Below are 26,343 nucleotides of genomic sequence, written 5' to 3' on the forward strand. Positions count from 1 at the left end.
CTGGAAAGCACCAAGCTGCCGCCCCAGATGCCCGCCTGTGGCTGAGCCCCTCCCCGTGTCCCGCCTCGGCTGGGCCCCTCTGCGCTCCTTGGCACAGCCTGCACTGACGTCTGCACTTCTTTCTTTTATCCTCACCTGAGAATATTTTGCCATTGATTTTTTTTTTTAGAGAGAGTGGAGGAGATGCAGGAGGGAGGGAGGGAGAGAGGAGGGGGAAGGGGAGGGGGAGGGGGAGGGAGAGGAAGAGAGGGAGGGAAGGAGGGAGAGAGAGAGAGAAACATCCATGTAAGAGAGATGCATCGATTGGTTGCTTCCTGCATGTGCCCTGACTGGGGCCGGGGATCGAGCTTGCAACCGAGGTACCTGCTCTTGACCAGGAACCAAACCCGCGACCCTTCAGTCCGTAGGCCAACACTCTAACCACTGACCCAAACCGACTGGGCCTGATGTCTTCATTTCTTTCTTTTCACCTGGAGGCAGGTGAAGACCCCTGGAGGCAAAGCCGCCGCGGCCCACCCCTCCACTCCCAGTGCCGAGCAGAGGGAGTGTCAGCAGGTTTGCAGGGGAAGGGCTGAGAGGGACAGAAGGATGGGCAGGTGGGTGGAAGGAGGGAGGGAGGGGGAGGCAGGCAGGCAGGCTGGCTGGAGGAATGACCAGGGGAGGAAGGGCGTGGGGCAGCTCGAGGCCCGAGGCCCGCCCGAGCCTCACCTGGGCGCCCAGGAGCTCCGCCATGTCCCCGATGCCGGGGGGCAGCTCCCTCTTGGGGCTGCTGTGGTGCCGCTCGGCCTCTTTGACCTGAACCAGCTGCTCGTCCAGCGCCTCCTTCTGCAGCAGCAGCCGCTGGGTCTGCCCGGCCTGCACGCCCAGCTCCTTCTCCAGGGCCAGGATCACCCGGTCTTTCCCTTTGATCTCATCCATCTAGAGGAGGAGGAGGCAGCCGTCAGTCTGGGGCTGGTGCCGGGAGATCTGGCTCTGGCTGGCGGAGGCCCAGGGGAAGGTGGGCAGCTCCGTGGACACGGGACACAGAGAGGCCGCAGCCCACGGCCCAGCCCTGCTTCCCGGAGCTCAGAGGAGCAGAGCTACGGGTTCAAGGATCTGTACCGTCAACCAGGCACTGACCTTGGAAATGCATCTGTGCCCATGTCTCGCTCACCTTCATGAAGTCAAATCCTGGCCCTTCGGGCCCTCCGCCCTCCGGCCTCTCCGCCAGTGGGCTGCTCTCCTATCGCCCACCGCTCCCTCAGCCGCTCCTGTCTGGGCACAGTCCCCACCCGCTGCCAAAGGAATCCTGCCAAGGTCGCCCGTGCTCTCCCGGCCCCAGCCCCCTGGGCAACCTGCTGTCCTCCCAGCCTTCTCCTCAGCAGGACAGAGACGCCCACCGCTGCCTCAGGACCCTCTCCCGCCCTCGCCCGCCCCTGCGACGACTTCTCAGCTCCTACTTCCTACTGACCCGCCTTGCCCTGGGTGCTTAGTCTGCGGGTCCCAGGCTGGGCCCCTTCCCCGGGCAGCCCTGTCCTCACCCGACAGCAGGCCCCTCACGGGCAGCTGAGGGCACCGTATCCCCAGCCCCGGCTCCCTCAGCGCCCCACAATCACGGGAGCCACGGGCTGCCCGGCGTTTCCAAGGACCTCGCCGTTCCCACGTGCGAACCCCGGTAGCAGCCCCAGGCATCCCCCAGCCGTGCCATGTTCCCCAGAGGAAACCCAGCGGGAAGAAGCCGGGCCCCGGGCCACATACTTCAGCCGATTCTGGACACAAAGCCACAGCTGGGACACTGCCCAGGAAGGGCGCTGTCTGGGTGCTGTCTCCCCTGCCCCCCAATCCAGGTCCTTCCTGGGACCTGAGGCTGTGACTCATCGGAAACAGGGCCGCTGCAGATATGTAAGATGTGGGCGCTCGGGGGGGGGGCGGGGGGGGGGGCTGGTGACGGGTGTCCCATAAAAGGAGAGGGACACACAGACGCACAGCAGGAGGCCTTGTGGGGACGGGGCAGGGACCGGAGGGATGCGGCCACAGCCGGGAAAAGGAACGGCAAGGTGGCCGGTAACACAGACGCTGGAAGAGGCAGGAAGGACCCCCTGGACATCCGAGGCGCAGCCTGCTGGCACCTTGAGCTTGGGCGTCGGGCCCCCAGCCCTGGGAGAGAATAATTGCTGTGGCCTGAGGCCACTGAGCTCGCGGCCATGGCTTAGGCAGCCCCAGCCTCGGCACACGCAGAGTGAGAACTCCGAGTGGCCGGAATCGAACTCTTACTTCCAATCACACCCGTGGACTCACAGGCTGCCAGGACCTGCGATCCTGGTCAAGCGTCCTGCCCGTGTCCTACGCAGGTCCCGCCCCTCCTGCTGCGGAATCCTGGGCAGCCCGGCCACCTGACTGACTAGCCTCAGCCTCTGTAACATGGGGACCCTGAGAACATTCTAGAACCTACTCTGTCCAACTGCGGGGAGATATACTAGATCAGCCGCAGAACAAATTTGGCACAGAGCCTGGAGTATTATAACTCGATCAATGTTGGCTGCCACCATTACTATTAGCTGCTGGTTAACAGAAGGCTATCTTATTTAAACAGCAGACCATGAAAAACGGATACAACATGATTGAGATTATAGGGGGGACTGGTACCCCCCAAATCCAGACGGGGAGCTTTTCACACAAAGCCTACTGCTCCGACAGCTCTGAGTCGCCTTTCTTTGGAGGAGAAATGGGTGCCCCCTCTCCCTCCACATCCCCAACCTCCCCCACGACGTGCGCACGGCGCCCCCTGGTGGCCATCCAGCAGCAGCGCCTGCTCTCTGGCCAAGGCCTCTGCATGGGCTCCCAGGAGCACCTCCCCGGCTGCGGGGAGAAACTTAACCCCCGGGAACCAGGGCAGCCACGGCAGAGCCGCCAGGAGAGTAAGAACTAGGTGAGAGCAGGTCCTTATTTTAAGGAGGGACACGCCGACATCCGCGCTTTCCTCAATCCAACAAGTACTGAGCCAGGAAACATCTGAGCAAAAGGATGGAGGGAGGTAGCCAAACGCATAACAAGTCAACACGGCGCTAGATCAGAGAATGACCAGAGCTGGGAGGAAGGACAAAGCAGGGGTCAGGGCCAGCTGGGTGGTGCTGCAAGGTCACAGGCGGAGACGGGCCGGGGACACGGAGGGCTGCCAGCCACCCTGGCGCTGGAGGAGGCGAGCAGCTGGGTGACCTACCAAGGATCGCGCCTGGGAAGAAGGGACCTGCCGGCAAAGCCTCCTTCCCACCCAGGACGGCGGGGCCTCCGCTGGAAGCCCTGCCTGGAGCGCAGTGTCCTCGAAGCTGCGCGTTCACTGCCCTCTCGCGGGAAGGAGGGACTGCGCGTGTGGCAGGAAAGGGCATGGTGCCTGCGGGGCGGGGCGGGGCGGGGCGGGGCGGGGCTCACGCACCAGCCTGCGGATGTCGCGCTCGCACTCGCGCTTGATGCGGTGCACCTCGTCCTGGTGCTCCTGGTAGGCGGCGCGCAGGTCGGCCGCCTTGGCCTTGTCGGCCTGCACGCAGTGGCTGAGCGCCTCCTCCGCCTGCTTGCGCGCCGCCTTCTGCTCCAGCACCTCCTGCTGCAGCCGCAGGCGCTCGCCGTCGAAGCTCCGGCGCGCCTCCTCGCGCGCCTCGGCCAGCAGCGCCGTCTTCACCTTGTCGGCCGCGCCGTCGCGCAGCACGTTCAGCGTGGCCTGCAGCCGCTGCAGCTCGCCCTCCTTGATCTTGGCCGTGCGCGCCGCCTCCTGCTCGTGCTGGCGGATGAGCGACTCGCGCAGCGCCTGCAGCTCTTTGGTCTTCTCCTCGTGCAGCTTGGCCCTGAGCGCCGAGAGGTAGGCCGTGTGCCGCCGCTGCTCCTGCTCGCGCTCCAGCTTGGCCTCCTGCAGCCGCTCACGCAGTTTGCCCACCTGCAGCGGAGAGAGGGGGTCAGGGGCACGGGTCAGGGCAGGGGCAGGGCTGAGGAGCCAGCCATGCCCGTGGAAAACCTCCCCACATACCTTTGTGCCTGACATCCCTGAGACCCTCCCCGTCCCCACACTCCAATTCCCCGCAGCCACGCCCTTGGTCTGACCCTCATCAGCCCCACCCAGACTCCTTCCTGCTCTTTCCGGAGCTGTTCCCTAGAGGTGGGAAACAGCTGCAGACGCTAGAGGAGCGAGAACCTCCTTCCATTCAGAGGTTTAGAAAGAAGGACCATTTATCGGTCATGAACCTTGCCCAGCTGGCAGACATCCTCTCTCCCACTAACGCTGAACAAATCTTAAACCAGAAAGAAATCTGCAGGGCCCATGACTGGGCCTGAGCTAGAGAAGACAGGCAGGAGGAGGTAGGGAGGGAAGGGGGGGAGGGGGAGGGGGAGGTGGAGGGGGGAGGAGGAGTAGCTCCTGAGGACTCTGGCGCATCCCCTACAGGAGGCTCTGTTCTGCCACAAGGCATCTGAGGCCTAGAGACGCTCTGGTGACCTGCCTGGGCGAGGGGCTGCCAAGGGGCCGAGCCAGGCTTCACCCCAGGCACCTGGCCCAGAGCTGGTGTCCCCCAGATGCCAGGCCACCAACCCCACCTGCATGTATTTGTGGGATCAACACACAATTAAAAACATTACTTGTAAAACATGCCCAGGGCGCATTCTCCTAATACACTCCAAAGGCTTTATCTGATCTTTTCAGGTCAAATCCCACAGGAACCCTCCACGGTCCTTCTGTTTTCTAGATAGCACGGCCTCCCCAGCACCGGAACAGTGGTCTCTCAGATCCCCTGCCTCCACGGAAAGGCAGCCGCGCCTTCAGACCACGCTGCCTGGTGCACACCGGTCCCTGAAACTCAGTGCAGGTGAGGAGCCAGGATGTCAGCTGACTTACAACGAGCAGCAGGGAAAGAAGCTCATACAGCCAACCAGGCAAAGAGAGGTCACCATCCCTCGTGACACAGTCAGGATCACAGAGACAAGGGAGGGCCAGCCGAGCCCACCTCGCCCAGGAGCTAGAAGGGTAAGCCCAGGCCTGCCGGAAGCCAGGTCCAGCAGGTCATAACTGCAAGAGTTTCATCGAAAGGTTGATGGAACTTGGGGACTCAACAAGGGGACTCATATGTTGTCACCTGTTGGGAATGGCTGAAGGCATTTCCCCAAACCTGAAAAGGGATGGTTGCTTGCTGCCAAGACAGCTCAGGACATATTAATCTTCATGTTATTGCCTCCTACTGGCCAAACACCTGAACAGCCGTAGGCAAATTCCCCCATTCTGACAATGCCTCTGTATACAAATCCCTACCCTTTGAAGTGTATATCTCTGCCTCGCCTTAGGACAAATTGTTAATAAAAAGCATGGGGTCCTGAGATGAGGAAATCTTAGTTCCTTTTAGCTAAGCTCCTCTGACCCCAATGCCTTTCAAAATTATATTTCATCACTGGACTCTTAAGTTACACACAGCCTTCTCCAGATTGCTGAATCCTTTTAGATGCTGGACCAAGAACCCCGGCATTAATGGCGCCCAATGTGGGGCTTCCTGAACCCTTGCAGCACCAATACAGGCCCACCTTGCCCGGGAGCTGGAAGGGCCAGCCCAGGCCCACCTCACCTGAGGGCTGGAATCAGTCTCTCCGGAGGAGTGGAGAGCCAGGCAGCAGGACTTCACTGAACTCGGTTTCTCAGGGGGGATTCAGTGCTCCCGGCGGCCTCCTCTCTAGGAGGCAACATGGTCCTGGTCTTGGGGTTAAGGTTGCCAGTGATTTGGAGTGAGAAGGAGGGGACCGGGCTGCACCCCGAATCTGCACCGATCAGTGCGTTTCCTTCGGCCAATGACTGAACCTGGGACAGTTCCCGTAATGTGTCACCAGGAGGGCCGTGCTGCCAGGGCACTGTCCAAACACCAGCCTAGCTGTTGTGGTGAAAGTATTTCTTAGACCCGTGGTCAGCAAACTGCGGCTCGCGAGCCACATGCGGCTCTTTGGCCCCTTGAGTGTGGCTCTTCCACAAAATACCACGTGCGGGCGCGCACATACAGTGCGATTGAAACTTCGTGGCCCATGCGCAGAAGTCGGTATTTTGTGGAAGAGCCACACTCAAGGGGCCAAAGAGCCGCATGTGGCTCGCGAGCCACGGTTTGCCGAGCCGCGGTTTGCTGAGCTGCAGTTTGCCGACCACTGTTGACTTAGACTGATTGACATCTAAGTCAGCAGACCGTGAGAAAGTGGATCGCCCTCCCTGACGTGGGGGGCCCTCACCCAGTCAGGTGAAAGCCTAAGAGGAAAGACTGAGACTCCAGCGAGGCAGGGCCAGCCCCCTGCGGCCCCTGGACTCAGGACGGCAAGGGCAGCTCCTGTTGGAATCTCCAGCAGCCGGCCCTGCACGTTCCAGACGTGTCCGCCTCCACAGGCGTGAGATAACCTCTGAAAAATCCCTCTCCCCGCCCCTTGCACGTATGTGTGTGTACGTGTGTTTATATGTAAAATCTCCTGCTGGTTCTGTTTCTCTCTGAAGAACCCTGAGTGTACAACCTCCCACAGCTTCCTGGTCGTCTCCTGGGAAACAGGGCGGCCACAGCGGCCGTGAGGACTGCTGGGAGGAGGGAAGCTGAAAGCAAAGAGCAGAGAGGGGGAAGTGTGGTCACAGGTGGGAAGGAGGCGGATGCGGACAGGGTGGCAGCGGTGTGTGCAGGGCAGCCTGGGAGAGGCCGGGCGGCCAGCGGGGGCGGGCCAGGTGGCCCAGGTGAGCAGGTGAGGGGAGTCCCGGGCAGGGGGAGTTAGGTAGCTGGTCTGTGGTCACAGGAAGATGGGGGGGGGGGGGCGGTGCTGGGATTCGCCCCCAGGCGGTGTCTAGACCTCCACTGATGCTAGCCTTAGATGGGTGGAATGCCCACCCAACCCAGCCCGGAACACGCCCTCCAGACATACCCCAGGGGCAGCACTGTCCCCGGAATTCACAGCCGCCCCCCCTCCCCCACCCCCGCATGGAGGCGCCGCCCACCTTGCTCTTCTCCTGCTGGAACTCTATCTGAATGCTGGTCAGCTTGGCCCGCAGCTCCTCGTTGGCCACCTGCACCGCGTCCGCCTCCATCTCGGGCTTGTCGCCCTTGCTCCGGCCCTTCTTAGACATGCTTCCTCCCGGGGAGATGCTGAGAGTCCACGCTCACGCCCGCCAGCCCGCAGGCGCCGCCGCCAGCTCTGCCGGGCCCACCAGTCGCGCAGGACTCAGCTCACCCTCCGTGGAAACCACCATCACTTGGGACCCTGGGGAGCAGGAAAGCCGGGTTAGCAGAGCGAAAGCCGGGCCTGGGCCACGCCAACGCAAAGGCAGCAGGTTTGCGGAGGCCTCCTCCTGGGCCAGCGCCTGCTCATCGGCCCGCCCACCCTTCACACCCTCACCTGGCGCTTCTCAGCCGGGGCTGATCAGAACCACCTGGAAGCCAGTTAAGGCGCCGAGGCCTGCCCCCCCCTTAGCCCCCCAGCTTGAGACGACACCTGAGCACCCCGCAGCCCGTGGTCTGCAAATGCCAGTGAGATCAGCCCTGGGGCGCCTGGTAGAAAGGCGGGTCCCAGAGGGGTGCAGAGCTGGGAGCTCGGGACGCGGCAGGGCCGGGAAGCCGGGAGTCCCTTCCGCCCACCCAGTGCTTCTGGACCAGGGTCTGAGGCTCACGCTCTGAGAAACTAATGTCTCCCCGTGGACACAGCAGCTTCACCTCCTTTTGTATCTGCACTTTCACAGCCTAGAGATGAGATGGGGGGCCTTCACCTTGAGCTGCAGAGGAGAACGTGAGGCTCGGGGAGCTGACCGGGTCCCCAGGGATTACTGGGTTATCAGGTGGTGAGGTTCGCACCTCGGCTCCCTGCCGCCACCCACCTGGGATCTTATACCAGAATTCACAAAATGCTGGTGAAAAAGTGACGTCGACTCCAAGACAACGGAAGCCCAAATGCCCTCTGATGAGCAGGAAGCCCAGCCCCTCAGGAGGGCCTTCTCTGCCACGCTCCTGCTCACTCCACCCACCACGCAGAGGCCCCTCCCCAAAGACGGGAGGGAAACCCTGCCTGTGAGCTTAAAACAGTTTCTCCCATTCGCAGACATTTGCATTTAATTGGCCCTTAAAAATCTCTCTCCCCCCCTTGCCAGGTGGCTTTGGTTGGAGTGTCATGTGCACCAAAGGTTGTGGGTCCAATTCCCTAGGTTGGCGGTTCAATCCCTGGCCCCGGTCGGGGTGTGTGCAGGAGGCAACCAATTGATGTTTCTCGCTCACATCAAAAAGTTTTTTTCTCTCTCCGTCTCTCCCTCTATCTATAAAATAAACAAAAACATATCCTGGGATGAGGATTTTTGAAAATCTCTCTAAGTGCATGCCTTTGGTCTATGCCGTATATTGAGGTCCGAGCCCATCATGCTGGTTTATGAAGTCCAGGCTCAGTAATACCTGGGAGTTTATTCTATGGAGAGAACCCCCACAGGGAAAAAGTCAGACGCCTCGCTGTGAAGGGCAGCTCTGTTTGCATTGTTGCTAGCAAGGAAAGGGAAATCGCCTGTGGGCTCAACATCAGGGCGTGGCTGAATAAAAGATGACACCTCAGCCTACCGCTCAGCCTGGGACAGGCAGAGATGGCGGGCCCTTGGCAGGGCCTGGGAGAGACGGAGTGGCACTCACTGCGCATCAGTCCACAGCGTGACACTTGGTTTCATGCTGCAGCCATGGTCGCGGCAGAGCTGTGTGCAATCAGTACAAGTAGCAAGGAGATGGTGCTGGAGTCTCACTGAGCACGAGGGGAAAGAGCCGAGGGAGGCTCCCGCCCAGGCCAGTGTCAGAGTCAGAAGGAGGGGACTCTGTGGCCGGTTCCCTGGGACCCTGGGCTTGTGGGAGCCCCCTCCACAGGGCTGCTGGAGGAGTGAATGGCTTCCTTAGTGAAGGCCGTGTCGGTTCTGGCACATAGCGATGCTCAAAACGGCCAGCTTCTTCTTCTTCTTCCTCCTCCTCCTCCTCCTCCTCCTCCTCCTCCTCCTCCTCCTCCTCCTCCCCCTCCCCCAGCGGGCACCTCTGCCTGACTGGCTGATAGCGAGCACAGCTGGCCCAGGACTTTCCCGTGGCTCCATCAGAGGGGGCAGCGGGAGGGGAAGGGGCGATGCCAGGCGACTTCCCGGCGTTCCACCTGGAACGAGGGGACTATCTGGGCACCAAGACCTTTTCCCTTCGGCTTCCCACATCTTCCCAAGAACTGGGCCGGGCATTAGGAGAGCCAGCCCTGGAGACAGCCTCGTGCCCACCCAGGGCTCCCTTGCCCTCCACAGTTGCACCAGCAGATGGCGCTAGGCCGTGCCTTGGAGGCGGGCAGCCAGGAGCTGGCCACAGGGAAGGACTGGGAGATACTAAGGCCCAGGGGATGTTCAAGAGCAGGACTGGGGGTTCCTGATTAGATTTAGCAGAAATTGGTCTTTGGGTGAAATCTCCCAATCAATGTGTTGCACACTAATTCAAAAAAAAAACAAACACGTTTAAATATTGAGCAGCCCAAGCAAACACATCTGTCCTCTTCACAGGAACCCCTCCGTCCCCCACTCCCAGCCACCAGCATCTCTTCTCTTTTTAAAATATATATTTTATTGATTTCAGAGAGGAAGGGAGATGGAGAGAGAAATAGAAACATCAGTGATGAGAGAATTATTGATTGGCTGCCTCCTGCACGCCCCACACTGGGGATCAAGCCCACAATCCAGGCATGTGGCCTGACCGGGAATCGAGCCGTGACCTCCTGGTCCATGGGTCAACGCTCAACCACTGAGCCACATTCGCTGGGCTTTCAGCACCTCTTGAACGCCCTTCCAGTAACAGGAAGTCAGGGGATGCCTGCTCCCCTAGAGTGGCCCCTACGTTAGAAAGCCCTTCCTAGTTCAGGCTAAAAAGAAACTCACACACAGAAAAGAGCCCCCTAATACCGTCCCCTCCTTCCACACTCGATGCCGCCCGAGTGAGCCCACCCTCCCTGCACAGACTCCAGTCCTCCTCCCCAGCCCCTCCAGGTCACACGGCATAAGCAGGGAGAGCAGGTGCCCAGCTCCCGATGAGCCTTGTCCAGGACAGTCTCCTGGAATCCTCTCGACAGCATTAGGATGTGGGCACTATTTCTGCCCCCATCTTCTGGATGGAGAAACTGAGGCCCAAAGACAGTAACTTGCCCACAGTCACGTGGTTAGAAGAGAGCCAGGCAGACGTGGACTCAGTCCCCAGGCCAGTCCCTCGGGCCTGGGCTAAGCAATCTGAGTTCTCCAGGCCCTCAGTGTCCCCGTCTGTGAAATGGAGACCTTTCACTGCTGTGCGGCCCTGGCCAGGCGGTGCTCCGCAAGTGGGAGCTGTCCGTGCGGACGGGCAGGCACTGGCTTCCTGGGGGTGCGTTTTCCCAAGCGCAGGGACACGGGCTCCAAGGCTCGGGGGGCCGGCTGAGCTCAGGACAAGCGGGAGGAGGGAGCCGTGGGACTCTCCGCTGACACCAGGCCTCAGCGGGGCCTGGGCGTTCGTCCCACAGAGGGGGAGCCAGCTGGTGCCAATGTGCTTCTTCCAGCAGAGAGAGGAGAATGCACGCACTGTCCGCCGGACAAACCCCAGCTCGGTGAGCACCCGCGGCCACGTGCCCTCCTCTGCCACCCGCTCTGCTGCCGTCCCCACGGGCAGTGCTACGGCCCAATTCCCGCTGGAGCCCTCCCAGTGCCCCTGCCCCTGCCCCCTGCAGCCTGGCCATCTGCCTCCACTTCCTGACTCCCAATGCCAGCTCTCCAAACACCCACTCCCTTCCCCTCGGCCCCACCTCCCACGTCCCATGGGCCTGGGTCTGCCTCTGGGCCTCCCTCTGCCCAGAGGGACCGGGCACTCTGCTCCCTGACTCCCAAACCCCCGCCCCTGAAACTTCCACAATTGCCCCCACGAACCCACGGCACCTCGGATGGGCTGCCCTGGCCACGCTGGGCTGGCATCACCCACCGACTTGTTCTGCCCAAACACCCATTCATCCCACTCGATCACTCATTCGTTCAGCACATCCTTGGCGAGCCTCTACTCTGCCGGACGCCGTTCTCGGCACTGGGGACACAAAATAGGAATCTTCCCACCTGAGCTTCCAGAACATTCTATCGTTAGGGCCAGGACAAGACTGGCTGACTCTGTGCCCCTGGACCTCCCTCCCCCCAGGTTCCTGGTGCTGAGCAGGTGCTGGGAGAAGAGCGAGTGAGGGAATGCACCAGGAGTGACCCCCACGGTGGGCCAGCCCCTTGGGACTGCTGCGGGCGGGGCATGCCCAGAGCCGACGGAAGGCGGGCGTATTCCACGTTGAATCCCAGCTGGAGTGCAGTGGCCTGAATGGCCACAGTGCGTCTGTCCGTCCGTTACAGACCAAGCGCAGAGCGAAGGCACCTCCTGGTGAGATGCTCGGCCCAGCGATTTACTCACTGCCCGACCTGGCTCGGCCCCCAGGTCTCCCGGGGCAGGAGAGAGCTGCCACTGCGCACGTGCTTCTTTCGGAGCAAATGCGGAGCTCAGGCCTCGTGATGGACTCCACGAAACGCCTGCGACCACGTGAGCAGAAGGTTCTGCGAGGTCCCAGGGCCCACGCCCCCCTCCTCCTGGCTTCCTGGGACGCCCCCCACCCCACCCCGGCTCGGAGAGCACGTGGCATCCGCCCTGGGCAGGCCCCGGCCTATGTGTGCCACACCCACCGCCAGTGGGCGAGGGACCTCTGAGTAGATGGCTCTGTCGGGTCCTCCCTTTATAAGGCGTATTCTTCATGAGAAGTGAAAATATGCAGGTCAAAGAAACTCATCGGAGGTTTCGAAAAAGAAGGCAAAATTGGTTCCCACTCCCGACCCTACACGCGGTGGTGTCCTTGCTGCCTTTCTCCCCAGAGGAACAGACCAGCGGCGGCGGCGGCGGGTGGCGGGCGGGTGGCGGGCGGGCAGCTCTCTGTGGCGCCGCACTGGGCCCTCCTGGGTTTGAAGAATGGCTCTCCCACTTTACAGGGTTTCGGTGAAATGAGTGGGGCGGTCCAAGGCCACCCAGGCTCTGCGGCCAGACTGGACGCTAAGTCACAGCAGATAGAAGACAGAAGAATCGTGCATTTCATCTCCCTTCCAAAGATGCTTAAAATAGGGCAAATCGATTACCTAGCTTAAAATCCAATATTTACATCTGCTCACAAAGTCCAAGTTACATCAAGTTCCCATCCTATCTTCAGGTCTTTTTCTCCCACCAGCTGTGACCTCTGACCCTCCGCCTCCCCTCCAGCACAGAGAGGCCCTCAGTGGCCACGCGGCTGGCGAGGACCAGGCCTCACACTTCTCGTCCGGGCTCCCGAGCCTCCCGGAACCTCAGTGATGCCCTCGGGGTGGCGCCTCCGCCGCTTGCACCCCCTCTTGCCAGAAGCACAGCCCCCTCCTCTGAGTCTCCACCTGCCCACGCTCCACATCCTCCCAGGCCGGCATCACTTTCATTCTTTCGAGAAACATGCCACAGCCCTGGCTGATGTGGCTCAGGGGTTAGAGCATCGGCCTACACACCAAAGGGTCCTGGGTTTGACTCCCAGTCAAGGGCACGTACCTTGGTTACAGGTTCCCGCCCAGCTTCCGGTCGGGGTGCATACAGGAGGCAGCCAATCGATGTGTCTCTCTCATATGATGTTTCTCTCTCTCTCTCTCCCCCACCCCCATCGTCTCCCCACCTTCCACTCTAATCCGCCGGTGAAGATTAACGAGAACCATGCCACCAAGTTCATGGAGCGGCTGAGCTCTGGGAGAGAGACAGGTGTGTGCCCGCCCTGCTCCCCTGCAGCCAGGACACTGTACGCACCTGAGGGGCATGAGCACCTTCCGTGCAGCCGGCTCCGGGCCGCGGGTGTCGTTAGCTCAGGGATCATGTAATTCTTTGAAGCAGGTGCTGTACTCCCCGCCCCGCCCCGCCCTGCCCCGCCCGGCCCCGCGTTAGAAACAGAGGCTGTGACCCAGAGGCACGGAGTGGCCTGCCCAGGATCCAGACCAGGGAGGCGGCACCGCCCGCCAGCGATCTACCTGCCCGAACCTTTACTGCTGTGCCCTGAGCTTCAGAGGCAGAGTCGGCGCCTCACCCACCCCGGCCCCCAGGGCCCGCCCGGGGCCTGACGCAGCAGGGACACAGCCCGCCTGCTGACCGTGCTTTCTGGTCCAGGAATAGAAACGCTGCTCCTCCCGGCTCCGGAGCCGCATCTGCAGCCTCAGCGCCTCCCTCCCCAGCTTGACGCAGCCCACGGAGCTGGCCGCCCGGCCCAGCATCGCCGTCTGTCCGTCTGTCTGTCTGGCTTCCTCTCTGAAACCCGACAGACTCCCTCTGGGCCCCAGGAAACTGCCCTGCGCTGCTGCTGGTAGGAAGCAACCTCTTTTCAAAGCACCTTTGGAGGTGGGGGTCTCTAAATCAGCCCCCCCACAGAGGCAGGAGGAAGAGGGCAGGTGCGATGTGTCTACATCCCAGGGTTAAGTCCCTCCACTTTAGCAAGGCTGTCGCCGCGCCTCCACGCGGGAGCCCCGGTTCCCTCTGGCCAGCTCTGTAAGAGGCATGCGCACATAGCTGTGCGCATGTGAGACTGTGAGACGGGCGGGAGCAGTACCCCGGTGCTGGCGCAGGACAGACAGCACTGAACGCTCGCCGAGGGTGTGATGGCCCGCGTGCTAACCACTGTGTGCCCAGCACTGGGCCTGATACACCGCACACCACTGAGGGAGAGACGAGGGAGGAAGGAGAGGGAGGGGGAGGGGGAGAAAGGAGAGGAGGTAATGCATCAACCTGGAAGGAAACGGCTAACCAACAGACAGTGCTCTAAATGGGAGCAAAAGGGCCACATCTGTCCGCGTCTGGATGCTGCGGGCTGGGAACTCATGGACTGAAGCGCCGTCTCGCACTCTCGGTCTGACGTCTGCCTGCCCGGACCTCCCAGGTGCTGGTGAGAATGCAGATGCCTGGGTCCCGCCCAGACCGGAGTGGGCAGTCGGAACGTCCGCGCGTAAATGTTTCTGTACAGCAGTGTCTGGGAGCTGCCGCTGGGCCGACGGGCGGCCACGGAAAGTCGGCTCCCAGAGTAGTTCTGTTCACTGCGGGGTCCCCGGGGCCTGGAACGGCGGCGCCTGGCCACAGCAGGTGCTAGAGAGCATCTGGTGACTGAAGGAGCCTGTCCATCAACCACCCGTTCCATCAGCGCGACCGAAAACCCACCCCATCTGCATGCTCTGGGGCGAGGGGACAGTGACCATCTCCCACCCCCGTGCCCAGCACGGAGCCAGTGCTTGGACATGGCCGCCAACAAGGAGGCAAGTGAGCATCCTCCATCACCATCCTGAGTGAAGGCACACATCTCTTCATTTTTAACATTTCTGAATCCACGGTGTGCGTTTCCAGCCTAACCCTGTCACCATGTATCCGGCAGTGTTACCTCCCTCTCTCTAGCAGTACGATGGGTCTCGCGATTGATGGCATCCTCCTCAGATTTAATAAAATACGGTAACTAGCCCGGCCGGTGAGGCTCAGTGGTTGAGCGTTGACCTATGAATCAGGAGGTCACGGTTCAATTCCCGGTCAGGGCACATGGCTGTGTTGCGGGCTCAGTCCCTAGTGTGAGGCCTGCAGGAGGCAGCCAATCAGTGATTCTGTCTCATCATCGATGTTTCTCTCTCTCCCTCTCCCTTCCTCTCTGACATCAATAAAAATTTTTTTTAAAAAAAATACGGTAACTAACAAAGTTCATTACTCTGATAAAGAAGTTAGAGTCCGATGCCAACACAGCACACAGATGGCTGTGCATTCCCCTTCTCCTGATTGGCAAAGATGAGCCCAGTGCCATCTGCTGCTGCTTTCGGTTCAGCCCCAGCAAGCGGGTCATCCAAGGCTCTGCTGCTGAGATGCAACCCAGGGCCCGCTGCAAACACAGGGCCGATGCAAACCCAGCATCCGATGCAAACCCAGGGCCCGCTGCAAACACAGGGCCGATGCAAACCCAGCGTCCGATGCAAACCCAGGGCCCGCTGCAAACACAGGGCCGATGCAAACCCAGCATCCGATGCAAACCCAGGGCCCGCTGCAAACACAGGGCCGATGCAAACCCAGCATCCGATGCAAACCCAGGGCCCGATGCAAATGACTGGCGCTCCCCAGTCTTCACCCAGGAAGCTTCTGACAGCAGCAGCTGGAAGGTTGCTCTACATCTTCTGTGGAGGCCACAGGCTGGGCGGGAGGGCGGTTCTGGGCCAGACGGGGTGACACCCCAGCCCCACGGCCCCTGGATGTCCACCCTGGCATGTGGTCTGTCCAGGACAGCTGCCGGCTGCTCTGCTCCTTCCCCATGTGGGACCCTGACCAGGTGACTCTCTGTCTCCGTCCCCCGACCTGGTGTGCGAGGATGGTAAGAATGGGCCACCTCCCAGGGATGCTGTCAGGACTGCGGACAGGTAACGCCCAGCACGCGGTGTGTCCACATGTCCCAGCTTCCCCAGGCATGTCCCTGCTTCCCGCCAGTGACCACAGCGCAGACCCGAGGCACTGAGGCCAGGAACCTCCCAGCGCAGGGATGGCAGCAGGGGTGCTGCCCTTCCCGCTTGCAGGTGGGAATCTCAGAGAAGGCATCGCAGTGATGAAGACGGGCACCGGGACTGTGGCTGCCCTGGCACAGGGCGTGGCTGGAGGAGGTGGCCTGCGGCTGTCTGTAGGTTAAATAAACATTTGGGATTTGATTGAGCAGGAAGAAGGGATGAGGACATTCCAGAGGGCTAGGGTGGAGGGTCATCCCACAGGGTCTTGTGGGATCCTCCAGACAGTAGCTGCCATGCTCAGACCGGAAATCCATCTTCTTCATTTAGGAAAGAAAATCTGGTTTGACAACTTCAAGCTGGAGGTTTATGTCTCTCTCCTTAGGGATAAAAATCGGGCTGCTCAAGAGATCAATGAGACGGAAGAGAAAATCCAAACACCGAGAACGGACACAGGAAGTCCACACCTGGGGGGCGGGGGGGGGGGGCAGCAGCTGTCCCACTGTGTGCGGCAGCTGTCCCACTGTGTGCAGCAGCTGACCCACTGTGTGCGGCAGCTGACCCACTGTGTGCAGCAGCTGTCAGAAACCAACGAAACAGGATGCCCACCTGGATCCTCACAGCAGAACACCTCTCAGGTGGGTTACCACATGAAATAAACAGAGAAACCACCAAACAAGAACATCTCCAAGAACAAACATTAACGGAGGCAGGAAGTCCGAGCAGCCACACAAGGCACCCCCGGCAAACCTCCGCAGAGGAAAACATCACAGAGCAAAAACGTCACCCCACCAGGTGGGAGCAGATCACCGTAACCTGTCACAGATAGGACTGCCGCAAGCAACACGCCAGCAGAAGCGTGAGTATAAGGAGCGAAGAAGCAATTCCCCAAAAAAGGAACCGCACGTGGCCGTGCACAGACAAGCTGCTCAGCCTCCCTGGTAACCAAGGGAACGCGGGCCGGGACCCGGATCCTCGCTCACCCCATCGGCAAAGATTTTCAACATCCGCTGTTGGCAGGCTCGGGGAACTGCTATTCTTGTTTGCACTCGGTGGGTACAAGCTGGCACAGCCTTTCTGGAATGCCAGTTGGCAACTTCTGTGCCGTTTGTAACTGGGGGTCACTTTTGCTCAATAGCTTCACTTCGAGAGTCTACCCCCAGGGAGTGATCGGACGAGGAGATAGCCACACAGACGGAGTGGCCGGGGGCTGGACTGGCAAACATGGCACAGCCACGCCTGGAGTTGGGGGGGGGGGGAGGCTCGTCACAGCTGCCGTGTGTGAAAAGCGGGCCTGAGTGTGACCCCCACATCTGGCATCACAGCCCTGATGGAGCTATTCACCTTCCGGTGGGCAGGAGGCTGTGTGAACAAAGGGAATTCTTAGAAAGAGAAGGTGCGATGTTCCCACGAGGCCGGGGGAGGACAGGAGATCGGTGGAGACACGGAGGGTGGGTTTGGGCCAAGAAAGTGGAGAGGGAGGAGGCTGGAGAGAGACATCCCCGGGAAGGTGAGGTCACCACGTGCAGCGGGAAACGCACTGGCAGGACTGTTAGGGCGGGTAGGGCTGAGTGCCAACAAGCAGGCGCTTCCCGCCCTCTACACCAGCACGACCAGCCCCTGGGCAAACCCGGAAGGCGACCCCATTTATAACTGAGCCCAAAGCAGCTGGGAGTGAGCCGCCGGGTTCAGGAGTGGGCAGCGCAGGATGCTTCTTCATGAAGGCCACAGAAGAACAACTGAGAACCGGACGGGATCGGTCTCCGGCCCACATCCCCAAATCTCCCTGCCCTGGACCCCTCCTCATTCCCTCCCATCCCCGGAACCCCGCCCTTGTCCTGGCTGCCAGAGTGTCACCTTCCTCCGAGGGCTCCTCACCGTCAGCTTTTCATACCCCGTCATCCCCATGAAAACAAAGCCGACCCCTCCTTCCCGAACACCCGCCCCCTGTGCTCAGCTTCTCCCCTGTCGTCCGGGCTGCGCTTCCCCAGCCCCCGCCAGCCCCACTCACCTTCCCTGAACTTGTCCGGTCTTCCTTCACTTCCCCTGCCCCCCATTCACCTCCCCTTGCCTCCCTTCACCCCCCCCCTCCCCGCCTCCCTTCACCTCTTACCCTCCCCCCGCAACCTCCCTTCACCTTCCCTGACCTCCCTGGCCTCCCTTCACTTTCCCTGGCCTCCCTTCATCCCCACCCCTGGCCTCCCTTCACCCCCCCACCCCCGGCCTCCCTTCACCCACCCCCGCCCCCGTCCCTGGCCTCCCTTCACCCCCCCACCCCTGGCCTCCCTTCACCTCCCCTGCCTCCCCTGACCTCTCCTCACCTACTCTGGCCTCCACTTACCTTTCCTTACCTCCACTCCCCCCCACCCCAGTCTCCACGCGGCCAGACGGAACCAGACCATTGTGTAGCTTTATTTGACCATTAGGAGGAAGGAGTCAGGATCCTAGGCAGATAAAGGCCCAGGCCACGCCCACCTTCAAACCCTGAGCAGCTCCAGCCCTGGCCTGTGCTTCCCCCCGTGAACCCCAAGACCCAGCCCTGACCCAGCCCTCGGTAGCTCATGGTCACCCTATCTGCCTAGCACACATGGGGCATTAGGGCCAGGATAGTCGGCCAGGGTACGGGGCCCTGGGGGTGGGGTGGCCATGTTCCCCAAAGTGGCCTTCTGTCCCCAGGCACACTGAGGACTCTCCTCCCAGAGGCTAGGAGTGTAAGAACAAGAAGTTCTCTCTTGCCCTAGCTGGGGTGGCTCAGTGGATAGAGCGTCCGCCTGCAGACTGAAAGGTCCCGGGCTCGATTCCAGTCAAGGGCACATGCCTGGGTTGCAGGCTCGATCCCCAGTTGGGGGTGTGCAGGAGGCAGCCGATCAATGCTTCTCTCATCAATGATGTTTCTCTCTCTCTCTCCCTCTCCCTTCCGCTCTGAAATCAATAAAAATCTTTTTTTTTTAAAAAAAAAAAAAAAAAAAAAGGAAGTTCTCTTACCTGCCGGGCTCCGCTCATGTGGCCTCCTCACCCAGGACGCCTCCCCTGCCCGTCCGTTCGCTCCACAAACACTGCCTGTGCATCTCCTGGGCTCGCAGCTCCAGTGTGGACGGTGACCGGAAACAGCTGCTGCCCTCACATTACCCAAGATCTGGCGGGGGAGACGGCTCGTAATCAGATGACTGCAATGGAGTGAGGTCAATGTGTAGAGCTCGGGGGGCTTCCTGGAGGAGGTGACCCCCCCCCAAGCTGTGTCTTCAAGGAGAACGAGGAGGCTAACCGGTTGACAAAGGGTAAGACACCAAGCCCTACTAGCTACCTACTTGTTTTTATGTGTTTCCATGAGCACAGGAAACAGTTAGGAGGCTCCACCTACCACTGGTGACCCTCCAGGGGCTGGAGAAGAAGGGGGGCTATTATTTCTTTATTCTCTCCTCTGTTTGAATAATAACAACTGATACGAATACTACTTCGGCAATTTTAGGGGCAATAGAACGTCAAGGGAAATGTGAGGGAAGGAGAGAAATAAACACTGGGAGGCAAGTGGGTCCGTAGCAAAGAGTCTAAAACTAATGATTTCTCTACAGAGGGAGGAACGACTTTTACCCAACGCCTCTGCTGTTTCCAAACTGCCCCCGAGAGGCTGCCCAGAGCGGAGTGGGGTGAGCAGTTCTCCCCGCCTTGAGGCGACCGAGACGTGGAAGGGCCGGAGACCACAGGGCGCCCGGGGGGCCACCCTAAGCCGCCGCCCCACCTGCAGCACCTTTACAAACCTGTCATTGTGCAAAGTTCCAAAGCCCCAGAAAAGTTCCAAGGGCGGGACAATGGCCTCCCCGCGCCTTTATCCAGGCTCACGTTGTCCACCTCTCCTTCCCCTCCGTCCCCCGCTGTGGAGCTGTACTCCCACCCACAGGTCTATTCCTATGAAGCATCCGGCAGCCACTGCAGAAATCATGGCATCTCCCCCGAAACGCCGTGACTTTCATCCCTTAAGACCAAGGCTGTCGTGACAGAAATCACCACGCAATGGCCGGAACCGGGGAGTGGGGTCGCTGGCACAGTTCAGATTCCAGTATCACCGGCTGTCGCCAGAAGGTCCCTTGCGGCACAAGGATTCTTTTCCTCGCCCGGACCTGAGCGGGACTCGAGCACCGATTAAAGAGCAGCTGTGTGCGGGATGCGGCCGCGTCCCTGCCGGTGGGACCCTGAACCACACACTTTCCCAGAAGAATCCAGTGAAGAAAAGAAGCGTCGGGGAGAAAGAACGGCTTTTGAACGGTCACAGGGCGGCCAGCTGCAAGGGACTCTGGGCACGGCCGTGAGGGGCAGAGTCCCCAGCTGATGCCAGCCCTGACCTCTGGCTTCGTGTCTCAACAACACAAGCCACACACCTGACGGTGCCCCCCCCCCCCCCCCGTCCTTGGGAGCCGGCAGGCCATGACGCAGAAGAGCGGGGGATCTGGGCTCGCACCTCTCAGCCTAGGCCCTCTGGGTGGGGGGGTCACACAGCCGCTGTGGGCCTCGGTTTCCCCACCTGCAGGTCCCTTGGCGCAGTGACGGGTGCTCCTGACCTCCCCGAAGTCTCTCCAAAAAGGGCTTCTGGGAGCGGGAAGCCCCCACACCTGGCCCACACCCTCATCACCGATCTGGTCCCTGGGCACTCCCAGCTGGACCAGGAACCCAGCTCCTGCTCAACGCTTGCTGAGACCAGCTTCTTCTGTCACCACCACCACCACCATGTGTCCCCCACTGGCCACTTCCTCCCCCTCTGCCCCACCCCATGCAGCCCCACCTGCCCCCTCGTCCACAGCCACCCTGACCCAGGTCCCTTCATCCTGAGACTCCCACTACCTTTCTGAGGATCAGAAAATAGTAAACTACATTTGCAGACCATCCTTGGCTCCCACTGCCCTCGGGGTGAAAACCGAACTCCTTGCCTGGAGAAGGCCCTGCCCCAGCTGTTCCTCCCCTCCCCCCACCATGGATCCCTCACTCTCCTCACCCGCCAGGCCAACCCTGGTCAGAGAGCAGCACCCTGACGGGGGTGGGGGGGCGAGTGGCGTTCTCTGAGGGACTGCTGAGGCCATGCGGGCTCAGAGAGGTCGAGGAACTGGCCCGAGGTCACACAGCTCAGGAATGATGGAACCAGGGCACAAGCAGGTGAGTTCTGAAACAGGCCCCCTCATTCCACATAGAAAGTAAAATGTTCTGGCGGCACAGGTCTCTCCACGGCTCTGTCTCGGGGCGGGAATGGAAGGGACTAGAACAGCAGTTCAAAGGGCGGTGGGAAGACCATTGAATACTGTCCCTTTTTCCTTTTTGCTATACTTTCATTAACTTTGCATAGTTTTATGTTTACGGTGGGGAAATAATGCCCAGAAATTGGGAGGCGCTAAGTCAGTGGTTCTCAACCTTCCTAATGCCGCGACCCTTTAATGCAGTTCCTCATGTGGTGGTGACCCCCAACCATAACATTATTTTCGTTGCTACTTCATAAATGTAATGCTGCTACTGTTATGAAACATAATGTAAATATCTGATAGGCAGGATGTACTTTCATTGTTACAAATTGAACATAATGAAAGCATAGTGATTAATCACAAAAACAATATGTAATTATATATGTGTTTTCCGATGGTCTTAGGCGACCCCTGTGAAAGGGTCGTTTGACCCCCAAAGGGGCCGCGACCCACAGGTTGAGAACCGCTGCTCTAAGTGAAGAGTCCCGCTAGCACCTCCCTGTCAGTCCCGCCGACACGCCGAAGAGGTGATGGGACCCTGGTGGCCTGACCCGTGGAGGACCCCCGGGTGGCGGCGCCGGCACGATTCCCACCTGCTCCGCCAGCCAGATGGACGCTGCTGGACCACCTGCCCGCACCTGTGGCTGCTGCCAGCCCTCGGCTGTCTGCACCTGGAAAAGGCTCCGGACTCAGGGCTCAGACTTCTGTTCCCAGCGAAGGTCACAGCGGCCTCCTGCCCTCCTCTCAGGTTATGAGAGCGAGCATGTGTTCATTCAGTGATCGTGCCGCATCCCATCAAGACCCCGTGTCCTCTCCAAACCTCACTCTCCTCATCCGTGTAAGACAGTAATACTGATTATCCGCACGTCTGTACCCGAAACTCCTCTTAGAGGATGAGGTGCCCTGCTCGGTGCACACCATGGTGAGGAGAATGACCACGTCCTGAGGACCAGTTCAGTGCCAGATACCCTCCTGGGCGCTGAGGACGCAGCCATGAGCTAGCCCAGTGCTGCCTGGCGAGCCTGGAGGTCCGGTGGGAGAGGAAGCACGATAAATCCCTAAAGGGCTTGAACTTGACCTGACGGGCAGCAGGCAGCCATGGTGAGGTTTATGCCTGGGAGGACAAGGTCGGACGCCTGTGCACTTCACACCAGCTGCTCAGGATCCACACGGAGGGCTACCTGGAGGAGGCCCCCTGGCGGCACAGACAGCACTCTCTACCCGCCACTCTACCCTCATCTGGCGGGGGATGAAGAGGCCTCGGGTGAGCCACAGGGATATGAACATGGCACAGGGAAGAATTCCTAAAGCTCGAGTGATTGTACATTTTAATCTATTTTCAATCTCTCCACACATTTACCCAGTCCCCATCACTCCTACCCGCCCACTCAGAACCGGGCAGCGGGGCCAAGGAGATCACGGGCTGGGAGGTGACACTGCCCTGCTTGCAGGTGGGGAAACGGGGGCTCTGAGGCTGGCCCACAGCCCCACTGAGCATGCAGAAGACCGGGGGGTGTGAACCCAGATCTGTCAGGCCCTGGGCTTGCTTCACCATGTCCCCCAGTAAGCGAATGTCCTGGCAGCGTTGAAGCCTGGTGGCCAGAAAGAGCTGAAGTCTTTCCAAGTGGCAGGCCAGGGACAGCCCTTGTCAGGACCTGTGACCCCTGCCTGGACACCCCCTGCATCCCGAAACCACACAAGGGCCTTGGGGAGGGAGAGGTGTTGGTTATCAGACGTCAGGCTTCCCGCAGGAGAAATATTTAGCAAACATCGATGTGAGAAGGAGTGAGCTCCAGACATGGAAGACTCATCAAGCAAGGCCATCTGGCCCCAGCTCCCCGCTGTACAGATGGGACACGGGGCCCAGAGAGGGTGTGTCTAGTCCAAACGCACAGGGAGGCAGAAGGTGAGCCCAGCCTTCTCACTCCCTGTCCTGCACGCTCTGGCCCTGGCTGCACACTTAGCCGAGTGAAGGTTTATAAGCCACGCTGCCCCCTGCTCCAGGAAGCCCTCCAGGATTGCCAGTCTCCTGTCCCTGAAGGCCGGGCCTCCCCCAAAAAGCCTGGACTTCATGTTGGGCAGACCCACGGTGGGGTCCTGGCTCCATCCCTCACTGCCTGTGCGCCCTGCATCCGGTCATGTCACCCGAGAACAGCCACAGCAGAATGCCTGCGTTCCTCCCCTCCAATGCCGCTAACCACCACACCACCGCCTTCGCAAGGCCGGGAAGCTCGGGGCTCCGTCGGCCTCCACGCCTCACTGCACGGCCATCCCTCTGCCCCGCACCCCGCCCTCCCCTGTGAAGCTCCCTCCACCCCAAGGTCAAGTCTGTGCAGAAAGGAGGTCAACCCGAGCCTCAACCCGACCCCGCCCTTCCGCTTCAGGTGCAGCTGGGCCTCACTGCCCACCACTGACCTTTAAAGGGGAGCCTGACTCCTCCTTTTCCGCTTCCTGTCCCCAGCCTTGCCCCGCCCCCTGGCAACGCCCAGCACCTGCTTCCGGCCCCGCCCCTGGCCACGCCCAGCACCTGCTTCCTGTCCCCAGCCTCGCCCCGCCCCCTGGCCACACCAGCACCTGCTTCCTGTCCCCAGCCTTGCCCCGCCCCCTGGCCACACCAGCACCTGCTTCCTGTCCCCAGCCTCGCCCCACCCCCTGGCCACACCAGCACCTGCTTCTTGTACCCAGCCTCGCCCCGCCCCCTGGCCACACCAGCACCTGCTTCCTGTCCCCAGCCTTGCCCCGCCCTCTGGCCACACCCAGCACCTGCTTCCTGTCCCCAGCCTTGCCCCGCCCCCTGGCCACGCCCAGCACCTGCTTCCTGTCCCCAGCCTTGCCCCGCCCCCTGGCCACGCCCAGCACCTGCTTCCGGCCCCGCCCCACCCCCAGGATGGAGACACTCCTGCGAAGGAAGCAAGGAGTGAGGAAGCCGCCCAAGGAGTCATGGACCCAATAGGCCAAGGTCGTGGGTTCCATCCCCGTCAGGGCACATATGAGACTCAAGTGGAACAACAAATGGATGTGTCCCCCCTCTCACAAAAGATCGGTAAATAAAAAGAGGGCCTGATTACAAAGCTGGTACTGGGTGACCCCAGTAATTTGTTAAATTGGCATATATGTTCAGGGGGTAACAAAAGAAAGGACCTGATGCTTTCCAAACATGTTTTGCTTTTTTTATGGAATTAAATCTTGTCCGGCGGTCCACAAGAAGGAACGAAGGGCGCACCCCCAAACCTTAGCCTCCTATGAACCCACCATCTCCCCTGTCCCCGCAAAGCCCCAGTGTGGGTGGAAAGAGGCGGCTCTCCCCCTGAGGCTCCAGGAGGCACTAACTCTGACTGTTAGAAAGCTGTGTGACACCCCGGCCTCCGGCGCCTCCTCCTGCCTTCTTGTGGTGGCTGAGAAGCCTAGAGAGGAGCCTGAAGCAGCTGCGGGACTCGGGGGGGGGGGGGGAGACTCCCTAAACTGCACAGCTGAGGGTCAGACTGGATGGAATAGGATGGGAGGGCTGAGCCTGGGGTGGGGGGAGGTGCTGGCGGGGCTGCCTGGGGGAGCCTTCCCATCCACAGACCTTCCCGTGGCCTTCCAGAAAGCCTGGTGGGACCATCAGTGAAACAACGCTGCCAAGTCACACACCCACAGGAAACCAGGCCTCTTGTTCTCAGACACAGCGCCTCTGCCACGGGTGGCCCTGCCCCGCTGCCAGGCATAGAGCGAGTGGCCCAGGGGTGGCCCCGAGTCAGGCTGCAGGGGTCCCTCAGGCTGTCACTCCAGCCCTGAGGCCCTAAAAGCACCAGCTGAGCTGAGAACTGCTATTTATAAGAACCTAGTCCATGCCAGGCCATGTGCTCGGCATACCCACCTCAATCCACCCTCCAAACCTTCTTGTAAAACAGCTTACGGTATTATCCCATTTGACAGATAAGAGAACTGAGGCTCAAGAGGTGAAGTCACTTGCCAGTGTTTGCAGCTTGTAAGTGGCAGAGTCAGGCTCAAACCCGGGTCTGTTTGACTCGAAGGCCACGCCCCAGCTGCCCAAAGAATTGCGTCAGTTTTGTTTTCTATCCTCAGGACCCAGCACCATGCCTGGCATGCTCTTAGAAGGCACCCACGAGCATTTATTTTATTTTTTAAATATATTTTTAGTGATTTCAGAGAGGAAGGGAGAGGGAGAGAGAGATAGAAACATCAATGATGAGAGAGAATCATGGATCGGCTGCTTCTTGCACGCCCCACACTGGGGATGGAGCCCACAACCCGGGCCTGTGCCCTGACCGGGAATTGAACCATGACCTCCTGGTTCATAGGTCGACGCTCAACCACTGCACCAGGCCCGCCAGGCCCAAGGGCACTTTCAGGAACGCACAGCCAGGCTCCTCCCGCACGCCAGACCATCGCCCTCCAAGAACAGCTGATACTGACCGCAAATTAAATGCCACTGAGCTAGCCCCAGCACCTCCATCAAACAGGAGTTTCATGAAAAGCCCCCAATATCATCAGAAACCACTGACTTCAGTTTCCCCCCAAATATGCTCACAAACACAAACAATTTCTGATAAAAACTGCCACTCATTCAGAACCCACATAGTGGAACTCTCACCAAATAGAGGAAGGAGAGGTGTTCTTATCACCCTCATGAGAACATGAGGAAACTTCCTTTGGAGCAGGAGGTGCCTGTGAGGTTTCCGTTTTTATTTAGCCTCTCACTGCAAAGTCTCACCGGGGGCTGAGCAGGAGAGAAGCTCTGAGGTGGGGGAAGTGATGGGAACCAATACCTGTGCTGCAAGAAAAATAAGGCACCATAATAAGAAATAAAATAACATAACTAAGAAATAATCATCTACACTAATAAAAGAGAAACATGCAAATTGGTGTCACTCCGCTATGCCCACCAGCCAATCAGAGCGACTATGCAAATTAACCCAACAAAGATGGCGGTTAATTTGCATACACAGGCGAGGAGCGAAGACTGAAGACTCCGGCTGGAGTGAATACTGAAGACTGAAGAGGCTTGGCTTCTCCGCTGTGGCCGGACCAAAGGCCTAGGTGCCGGGTGCCGGAGGAAAACCGGTGCCGCAGCCAGGGGAAGGAAGGCCTATTGCGCAACTCTTTGTGCAACGGGCTTCTAGTAAAATATAAAGCCCCATGGCAGCACCCGTCCCCATCAGACAGACTCCAATACAGTCCAACAAGCACGCCCCAGCAATAACAGCAGGCCTGCTCGCGCAGCTGCCCCTGTGCCAGGAATTGTTCCAAATTACCGATCATTCCCCAGGCCTGTGGCAGGGGTGTTACTAATACCCCATTTCAGTGTCCCAGCAGGAAGGGGGGCAGGACCTGGACCAAGGTGACCAGCTAGCAAGCAGGGGTGGCAGGGTGGACCCAGGGGGTCCGGCTCCAGTGTCCACATTATCTGCTCTGCCACATGGCTTCCAGGTGCGAGGTACCATGCTAGGCCCGAGGACAGAGCCCCAGGAGTGACAGAAGCACAGCCTCGCGCGAGGAAAGGTCGAACCACTGCATTTGCTGGGCAACTCAGCCCAGGCGTCCTGCATCCTGGGTGGGCGCTGCCACTCTCCAGGCAGCCAAAGGCACCAGGTCCTTACACGCACG

The 26,343-nt window shown here is 60.0% G+C and overlaps 1 protein-coding gene across 3 annotated transcripts in view; it reads right to left on the bottom strand.

Annotated features, from left to right (window-relative positions):
* Positions 1–26,343, bottom strand: part of LOC308519667 (janus kinase and microtubule-interacting protein 1) — a 50,158-nt gene that overhangs the window by 15,377 nt on the left and 8,438 nt on the right. The window contains exons 2-5 of one of the 3 annotated variants that reach the window (XM_081091782.1): positions 18,494–18,644; positions 6,965–7,227; positions 3,413–3,907; positions 709–918 (exon numbers count right to left, since the gene is read on the bottom strand). In XM_081091782.1, coding sequence (XP_080947908.1) covers positions 709–918; positions 3,413–3,907; positions 6,965–7,093 — 834 coding nt within the window. In that variant the 5' untranslated portion in view covers positions 7,094–7,227; positions 18,494–18,644. Of the gene's footprint in view, positions 1–708; positions 919–3,412; positions 3,908–6,964; positions 7,228–18,493; positions 18,676–26,343 lie in introns of all 3 variants that reach the window. The other 2 variants (XM_081091784.1, XM_081091783.1) reach the window with 2 other exon arrangements.

This window comes from Myotis nattereri (genome assembly GCF_964212035.1).
Source record: "Myotis nattereri genome assembly, chromosome: 1".
NCBI classification, from domain to species: domain Eukaryota; kingdom Metazoa; phylum Chordata; class Mammalia; order Chiroptera; family Vespertilionidae; genus Myotis; species Myotis nattereri.